Source organism: Ammospiza caudacuta, chromosome 9, assembly GCF_027887145.1.
Source record: "Ammospiza caudacuta isolate bAmmCau1 chromosome 9, bAmmCau1.pri, whole genome shotgun sequence".
In the NCBI taxonomy this organism is placed as follows: domain Eukaryota; kingdom Metazoa; phylum Chordata; class Aves; order Passeriformes; family Passerellidae; genus Ammospiza; species Ammospiza caudacuta.
In genome coordinates this window covers 6,132,313-6,141,989 of record NC_080601.1, presented here as the reverse complement: position 1 = coordinate 6,141,989, position 9,677 = coordinate 6,132,313, and the positions used below count along the sequence as shown (strand labels likewise).

The 9,677-nt window shown below is 41.6% G+C and overlaps 1 protein-coding gene across 1 annotated transcript; it reads right to left on the bottom strand.

Moving 5' to 3' along the window:
• LOC131561384 (C-type lectin domain family 2 member B-like) lies at nucleotides 1–1,438 on the bottom strand. The gene is made up of 5 exons (XM_058810667.1): nucleotides 1,270–1,438; nucleotides 792–890; nucleotides 507–688; nucleotides 206–306; nucleotides 1–115 (listed from the first exon to the last, which is right to left on the bottom strand). Exons 1-5 carry the CDS (start codon nucleotides 1,436–1,438, stop codon nucleotides 1–3), a joined length of 666 nt encoding a protein of 221 aa, XP_058666650.1.
• Between the last annotated feature and the right edge of the window lie 8,239 nt (nucleotides 1,439–9,677).

Genomic DNA, 9,677 nt, shown 5'->3' with positions numbered 1-9,677 from the left:
TTACAGGGGAGCTTGGGCCTTGCTGCAGAGATACGGCCGCTCATGGGAGCAGTTCCCACTCTTGAATCTCCTGTCAGCCAGGTACACGCACTGGGAACTGCCGAGGACAGGAACCCTGCAGGGAGGAGCAGAGGCAGCGCTGGCTGCCAGGGGAAGCCCTTGTGCCCCTGTGCCCCCAGGCCCTGCCCGGCTCCCCGGCACTCACCGGGAGCTGTAGCTGCTGCCGTCCCCCCAGTGCAGGTGCTCGCCCCGTCTGCGCAGCCCGAGCCAGAAATCGACGTTTCCGCAGAGGCGGGAGAGCAAATCCTGCCCAGGAGAGAGGAGTGGGAGCTGCCCCGGCCCCTCGGGGGGACACGTGCCCGGGGCTGCCCCCGCACGCCGGGGCTCCTTCCCTGCAAGGCCCCGGCCCAGGGCTGCAGCCCCGGCCCTGCGAGCACCGAGCCCGGCCCAGGAGCGCCCCCAGGCTGCCCTCAGCCACCCCACAGCGCCCGCAGCCCCTCACTCACCATGGCCTCCTCATCCTTGGCAATGGCCAGGGAGGCATTGAGCTCGGAGCACCGTTCCTGACCCTGCTCCCACGTGCTGTAATCCCGTGAGAAGTAGTAGCAGACCCCATTGTAGCCCACCCAGCCATGGGGACAGCCCAGAAGAGATGGCGGAGTGGCAGGTGTGACTGGAACCTGTGGTGCTGCAGGGGGAAGAGGAGAAGGTTTTGAGGATTCCCCTGTGCAGGGAGCAGGGAGCCCGCTCTGCCCCGAGGGGCTGGGCCCACGCTGCTGCCCCTCCCTTACCTGCCGGCACAGCCAAGGCCGCCCCCAAAGCCAGCACCAGCACCAGGAGCAGCAGAATCAGCACCGCCGTGCCCACGGGATGGCACCTGAACCGTTCACCTGGAGCAGGAAAGAGCTGCTGGCTGCCAGAAGCAGAGCCGGCCCTGCAATCTGCTCAGCCCACGGCCAGGGAGCAGAGCAGGGAGCCCTGAGGCAGTGTGGGCCTCCCTCAACTGGCAGCCAGAGAGCCAAGAGCCTGGCCACAGGCAGGGACACAGCTGTGGGCACAGGCAGGGACACAGCTGTGGGCACAGGCTGCAGCAGGAGAACTGCACAGCCTTGGGGGCAGCTGGGGCTCTTGCTTCCAGCCACGGATGGGGCCCAGCAGAGCACGAGGCCTCTTCCAGACATCGGGAAACAGCCACAAACCTGCCAGCCCTGGCCTTGGGAGGGGACACAGGCCCCAGCCTAGAGGCCACAGGGGTGGCCCTGTACTCACCCAGGAATCTTCTGAGGTTCCTTTTGTGTTCATTGCCAGCTGCCGGACCCAGGCTCTCCCTCACACTGCAATACCTGGCGCAGAATGTATTCTCCACATCTGCGCTCGCTGCACACTCACAAATGGCATCCCTCTGCTTATGCCAAGATGCTCCTTGGGCCCCAGGCATGTTTGAAAGCGGAGCTGCTGGTCCCTTCCGGAGGTGCTTCACAACCTCTTCAAGGGAGCAGATTCCAGAATGGAGCTGTCCCAACTAGTAGTCGGGATCGCTCCATGGAGAAAAACTACTGTCTGCCTTCAGAGACATCAGGAGTGCTTCTGACAGATCGTTTGGGAGCTCGGCCTCGGGAACAGCTTTGCAGCCGTGCTGATGGCACCCTGAAAGGGACACGATGAGAGGTCGCTGCTGGTGCCGGCCGTGCGGGGGCTCAGGAGGGCGGTGGCAGCTGTGGCTGCGCTGTCGCCGCTGCCCAGAGGTGCGGCAGCAGGTGCGGAGACAAGCGCAGCCTCCGCGAGCTCTGCGCTGGCCGCAGCCGCGGCCCCTGTGGCTCTGCAGCCGCTGCAGCCCAGCTCCGTGCCGGGCCGGGCGCTGAGAGCGCCTGCGAGCTGCCGGCTGCTGCTGGCCCGGGGCAGCTGCGGCTCGGAGTCCGCCTGCCGAGGGGCGAGAAGCAGCAGCCCCGGGCTGCTCACCATTGTGCCCCGCATGATTCCCTGCCCCGGCGCCTCGGAGCCCGGGCACACCGAGCGCCGGCACGGCCGCCGCGGCTCCCTGCCTGTGGGAAAAATTGCCAGGTAATTTTGGCTTTTGCATTTTTGTATGAGCCTATGCATGTTTTTAGTGATTATAATTATTTAGATATAGTATCGATTCTAACTCTTTTAAGCTTCATGTTAGTATAATATAATCTATCATCCTAAGTAGGCACCATATTGCCCATAGAAATTGTAATGTAATGAATACAGTGTCTATGTATCGCCTATGGAAATGATAGTGTGATGAATGTACTGTGTTATAGACATGAGGAAAACAATGTGAAAAAGACTTTTGTGTGACTGAAAACAGTGTAAGGCCATCCACTGACCAACCTGTCCAAGAGATAAAATAATGGTGACAGAAACAAGAGCACCAGAGAATACTTAGAGGTACCATGTTAAATTTAAAGAGAACATACTAAAATCTTATCCAGAGGATGTGAAACAGCTGGATGGAGACCCAAGAAGAAATAAATTATATGGATGTGACACTCAGAATGTCATACAGATAAGAGTGTGAAGAAGGCAGAGAAAGAAGATACCAAAACAACAGAAAGTTCAAAAAAAGTTCTGAATAATACATTTAAATACCTGAATATTTGTACTTCAGCGAGGTAACAGAATCAATAGAACATTGTCTGTTTACCCAGGTGTGTTCTTTCACTGTTGACCAGGAGCACCCAGTGCTCTAAATATTATTCCCTTTTATATCCAATTACTATTATGACCATTACTATTATTGACCTTTCAAAACCACTAAGCAGTGAATTCCATTTTCTTCATCTGTCAAGGGGGGGACCCGGCACAAGGAATTCACCAGAACCCCCCACCCCCCCCCCCCACCGCAGCCCCCTCCGCCCGGGGCGAGGCACAACCGAGCGCGGGTCTCACCTGGGCTGGAGCCGCCTCCGAGCCCCGGGCGGGTCCCAGCTCGGCTCTCCCCGCTCGGCTTTGCCCTCGCTGCCGCCGGCGCTTTCCCCGCTCCCGGGGCTCGGCTTTGCCCGGCGGCTCCGCTTGGCCCCGGGCGAACTCACTCCCCCCGTGGCTCCCCAGCCCTGCGGCGGGGCGAACCCCCGGCATTTGCCGAAGGGCTCTGACTGCCCCTGGTGCTGAAGCCTCACGGAACGTGTCCTAGAATGCCGGAAACGTGTGCTGAAATGCTTATTTGAAGTTACCTTGTGTTTTTCCTGAGCTCTGATTTCTGAGAATTGTTACTGGAGAGATTCAAAGCGGTAAATGCCGTACCTCATTATTATTATCATGTGCAGCATAACACAATCGAATTTCTTTAACAGAATGCTGATAACATTTACCATATGCTGTTACACTAAATACAATCTCGAGAAGCTCCCAGTTTGTTGGACAGTTTGCCAAATTGTACATTGTTCTTTTGGTACAATTGCACTTTAAAAGGTCTTAGTAAACTTACGATTCCATAAAATTTGTGGCTACCATGAGTTTTTCTCCATGTTAAATTACATAGGGTGAAAGTGTTTGTCATGCTTTTCTAATCCCTCCAGTAAATCCATCAGGCCGTTATTGCAACCATGCTTAGTTCATTTTCAGTGCCTTTTGGTATTAATAGCATCAGAATAATTTACATTTTGTAGTACTCAGCACTTTTAAGTATATTGATTGTAAGTTCGGTTATGTTTCATTTGAATACGATTTTAGTATTGCTAAGATTAAACAAAGTTAGATTTGAGCAATGTTAAGTGTTCCCAGGATCTCTCCTGTTGGAATTTATGAGGTTAGAGGATTTTAAAGAAATGGTTAAAAAAGGTATGTAGGCTTTAGATTGGAGTTTTGTTAGCATTGCAGAAAAGCTTCTCAGGCAAGCAGAAAAGTTTTTCATGCAAGCAGAAAAGTATTTCAAGCAGTAGACATGACAAACAACAATAGGCTTCTGTAGAATTAGCTTTAGGATGGCAACAAGGTTATTTAATGTATATCTTTAGAAGATGAGCATGAATAGAACTCTGTTCTTTGTCTCTTATGAACCAGTCTTTGTTTTAGCTACTATTATGTATGTTTTATAAGATTGGATAGAATGCTTGTCAATATGTGTTTTTTGTGTGTGATTGGCTGAAATCTAGTCTGAGATGATTTTATGTATTTCTCTATTAGCTCTCTTAGAGGAGACATTTTTAGTGTAGATCAGTGAGCTGTCATGTCTCCATTTTGTATTTTGAGACTGATGTGCTGGAAGTAAAAGCAAAAATCTCTTCACTTGTCTAGTTACAATGTTATCCATATTTAGATGTTTTGCCGCAGCATAGTGGGTTCCTTTTTTAAGATGTGAGTTCCTGACACAATTAGACTTATATCCACCCTTCCCCCACATTTTGGTGCCCCGTCCGAGGACGTAGAATAGAAGAAAAAAAGAAAAATCGTGGAAGTACCAGCCGCAGAGACCCAAGTGTTACAAAGAAGACACTGTATCATCTCTCCCACCGAAGCCAAGAAAATTGTAAGTAACTTATCTCGGGAGAGCGCTTGAGTGATGTTAAGAACAAAAATAGAGAAAAAGAAAATTATTAAAAGAATACAAAAATGAGATTGAATTTATCAAAAGTTGAATGAGATGTTTTTCATTAATTAGAGACAATGTTACAAGAGAAAAGTCACTCTGAAATTTCAAAAACGGAGCTTAAAAATTTACTTCTCTAAATTAAGGCGAATACGCAAGATTTAAATTTGCAGTCTGCTTTTACTTTTCATTTTTGAGATCAGATAAACTAGAGAATCTATAATCTAGTCTCTCTCAAAAAAGATGAAAACTTAAGAGAATATATGCCGATTTGTAGAGCTCTGTTAGTGTTTTAAACAAACTGATAATAATAAGATCAACTTAGACTCAGAAAACAAAGCTTCTAGCTCTGTCTCTTTAAATTGCAGTAAACCAGAGACTGTGTGTGTATCAGAGAATGTAACAAGTGTTGTTTCAAATGCTGAGAGTATTGCTTTGAACTATGTTGACAAAAATCTTTCTTCTCTCTCTCTAAGAAAAAATGGGACTCTTTCGGACTTTTCTTTGTGTTGTTCTGTTAATGTAAAAATATGTGACTCTTGTAAAAGAGATAAGGCAATATGTGTAGAAAATGCAAATGAAAAAGTGTCTGTACCTTCTAAAATTGTTTGTACAGAGACATTGAAACCTGAATTAGATTCTTCTATGCCTGAGATAGAAGCTGAGAGTGTCACTTCCACTCGAAAAATTGTAGTTCCAGAGAACTCTTTTTCAGTTAAAGAAAAACATAGTTTTTCTAGTGTTTGTCAATCTATAGATACAGAGAAAAAAAAAATTAGCTTTAAAAGTAAAGTCCTTTGAAAAGATAGATAACTCTCAAAAACCTGAAAAAACACAGGTTAAGTTTTTAAAATGTCATGATCCTAATTCTTGTATTTTAAAACAAAACCATGTAAGTTTAAAACCTAAATTTAGAGACTCCCCAGCTGAGTTTTTCTTAGCAGAGAGACAATGTGAAACTTGTAGTAAAGTATCGAACTCAAGGTTAAATGGCACTGTTCCCAGAAGAGAGGAACACGCCTCTGTCCCGGCCCCTTTGGGTCGGGCTTCAGAGGAGGCGTGTTGTTTGTGGGAGTCCACCCCTGCCTTTTATGGCCGAGTTCCCAAAGCTATCTGAGTTCCCAAAACTAGCCGAGTTCCCAGAGCTGGCAGAACTCCTGGACAAGAGTACAGTGTCCCTGTCAAGAATTTAAATTTGAGCAGAATGCCTAGAAAGTTTAGATTTAATGATTTTTCAGAATCAGAAAATATATTAGTTAGAAGTAAAAGTCAACCTGTCATTGATCAAAGTGACAATTTTGATTTTCCATTAAATTTACCAGATTAGTCATACATTAATCAGAAACTAGAAAAAGATTCAGATTTAAAAGAACAATATCTTGCTTTACAAATAAAATATAGAAGAAATGATAGAAATCCAAAATATTAAAGACTTGATCATCATGATATAAAGAATTTGCGACAAGCTTTCAAAGAGAGATTTTCTTCTCCCTATTTTAATAGTGTGTTGAAAAATACTTTTAACTCTTATGATTTAGTTCCTGCTGATTGCAAGAATGTAACCTCTCTGATTTTAACCAATTCACAGTACCTACTTGAGAATTACAATAGAAAAAACTACTTAACAAGTTAGTTGAAAGATATGCAAATACTGATTATGCTAATGTAGATGTTATTCAATTAGTTAGTAATTCACCTTACAATAAGCCTGAAAATCAAGCAGCTGTACTGCCTCAACCTGTGTTAACAGACATTAAAGATGCTACTAGAAAGGCCTTGCTTTCACTTAAGCCTCCTAACTCACATTTGAATTCTTATCCACTGATCAAACAAAGTGAAACTGAATCTTATAGTTCTTTTTTAGATAAATTAAGTCAAACAGTTAAAAAGCAATGTCCAGATGAACAAGCCCGTTCTTATGTCATTCAAAATCTTGCTTCTGTAAATCCTAATAATAAATGTAGAAAAATTATTTTAGCTTTGCCTGATCAGCCTCCAACAGTTACACAGATGCTAACAGCTTACAGTAGACTTATGAGTTCACAGAATGCTGCAAATTCACAAGTCAATGCTTTAGAAAAAACACTAGAACACAATTTGACACAACGAATAAATAAAATTGAAAAGCTTTTAGAAAAACAAGAAAAACGTTAAAAAAATTCTGTTAATGCTGCACAAGTAGACCCTAATAAAAAGCCTGTCTGTTTTAGTTGTAGTAAACTAAAGCACCTTAAAAAAGATTGTCAAATCAAATCAAATTTCTATTTGCCCTCGATGCCGAAAAAGAAAGCATCTTGCTAAATTCTGTCACTCACTATTTGACATCAATAGCAACCCACTGTCGTTAAACTTCAGAAACAGCGCATTCCACCGCGCTCAGACACAAATAGTAGTACCCACTAGAAATCAGATCTCAGACCAAATGATGATAGCATGTCAACCATTTATCTCTCAACCAGCCCAACCTCAAATAATCCCAACTCAACAATTCCAAACACAAAAGTTGAATTGAGTTCCTCAAAACTAATTCATCTTTTAAATAATTTTTGCTAAGTGAATATTCCCACTAAACTAATCAATTCTTGTCAACAGACAAAATTTTTTAATTTTAGACAAAGCAAATAACAAATTTCTGAGACTGTCAATCTTCCCTACTATTGTTTCAGTAAATTATAATGAAGAACTGATAATTTTAGCTCTTGCATTTGATGTTCCTGTAGTAATTCAATCAAAAACACCTATTACTATTACATTTCTAGCATCTGAAAATGTGTCTCCTAATACCTCAAGTCCAAAAATTTTATAAGTGCAATGCTTGAACCATGACCGTCCACAATTAACTTGTAACTTGACTCACTGTAGTAAAACAATTTATGTTACAAAAATACCTAATACTAATGCAGATATTACTGTGATTTCTCACGTTTTAGCCCAATGACTTAAGTTTAGTAACTCCTTCAAATTCTCTTTCAAGAATTAAAAGTGCTACTGTGTGTATACAAAGTGCATCCATAATTGACATTACAAGTCCTAAAAGAAAAACTACAACAGTACATCCTTTTGTTGTTCAAAAGCCTGTCACCATCTAAGAGAGAAACGTCCTAACCCAATGAAGAGCAAGATTAAAAGTAAGCCTGTAATAAAAGCTCTGTCAAAACCTACAACTTTAAAGCTCACCTAGAAAACTAATCATCCTGTGTGAGTCAACCAATAGCCTTTGACAGAGACAAAGTTAAACATTCTTAATAAACTAGTAAAAGAACAATTACAACAAAGTCACATTACTCCCACGAACAGTCCCTAGAACTCTCCAGTTTTCGTCATCCACAAGCAAACATCTATTTCCTAGAAGTTGCTACATGACTTGAAAAAAATCAATGAAGTGATTGAAAACATAAATCTTCTTCAACCTAAACTTCCTTCTTTGCCCATAATTCCAAAACATTAACCTCTCATTGTAATTAATTTTAAAAACTGGTTTTTCCATATTCCACTTCACCCTGATAACACTCCAAGATTTGCTTTTTCAGTTCCCGTCATCAACCGAAGTGAACCCATTCAAAGATACCACTAGAAATCACTCCCACAAAAAATAAAAAATTCACCTGTAATTTGTCAACATTTCGTTGCCCAAGCTTTGCATCCTACCCATCAGAAGTTTCCAAAATCCATGATTCTACATTACATAGATGATCTTCTCATCACAGCCTCTACACAAGAAGAAATAGAAAAAACTCGAAACTGTATTGTTGCTGAAATTCAAAAAGCTAAACCTAAAATCTCTATAATGAAAATTCAAGAAGTTTCACCTTAAAAGTACCTGAGATAAAAGATGACTAAGACGACAATAACACCACAAAAAATTCAAATCCAAACCAGAGTCAACAACCTACAAGAGTTACAACAACTTCTAAGAAAAATTAACTAAGTCAGACTCATGTTAAAAATCACCAATATAAACTGAGTCTGCTCTTCGATTTGCTGAAAAAAAATTGTAACATTACTTCGCCAAAAACTTTAACCCCTAAAGCTCGTACTGCTCTCGACAAAGTCACAAAAGCTCTTCAAAAAAGACAAGCTCATCACTGCCTTCCTGAAAATCCTTTCTTTCTTACAATTTTAAGAGAGAAGATACAGCTTTGTAGTCTCATTTTCCAATGAGATACCACAAAACAAGATCCTTTGTTAATAATAAAATAAGTTTTTCCTCCCTACAAGTTTCCAAAGACCATTTTAACAGTTTTAGAAATAAATGCATACATTATAATTAAAGCTAGAACCAAATTGTTAACTTTAACAAGTCAAAAATTTTCAATTATCTATTTGCCATTGAAAAATGATTACTTCAACTGAGCAATGCAAAATTCTAATGATTTACAATATGCATTTTTAAGTTTCCCAAGTACTTATTCCATACACTATCCAACTCAAAAACTATTGCAAGCAAAATTGAGTTTCAAAAAAAAACCTAAATTAAGTAAAGAACCTTTAAATGCTGTGACTCTCTTCACTAATAACTCTAACAAAAACCACAAATCCGTTGTAACTTAATTTAATCAAAAGACTAATGTTTAAAAATCTGATATTCAAACAATAAAAAAATCCCCTCAAATTGTTGAGCTTACTGCAGTAATTCGAACTTTTCAACTTTTTCCTCGGCCTTTTAATTTAGTCACAGATTCTGCTTATGTTGCTAATATAGTCAAAAAAATAAAAAGTTCAATTTTAAAAAATGTTAGTAATGAAACTTTACATTGTTAACTTTCATGTCTTTTTACAACTTTGCAATATAAAACTAATCCATATTTTGTTTTTCACATTAAAGTGCATTCTTCACTTCCTAAATTTTTAGTAAATAAAAATGCAAAAACAAGCTAACAATAGTCATTTCTAACACATTGCCAAACATTTTTGAACAAACAAAATTAAGTCATACCTTTTTCCACCAAAATATGCAAGCACTCATGCAAATGTTCCAAATCACTAAAAATCAAGCTAAAGCTGTCATTCATACTTGCCCTAACTGTCAATTAGTACAACCTCCTATTTCTACAAGAGCAATCAACCCCCAAAGCTTACAAAGCCTACAGTTGTAGCAAACAAATGTCACTAAATATCCTTCTTT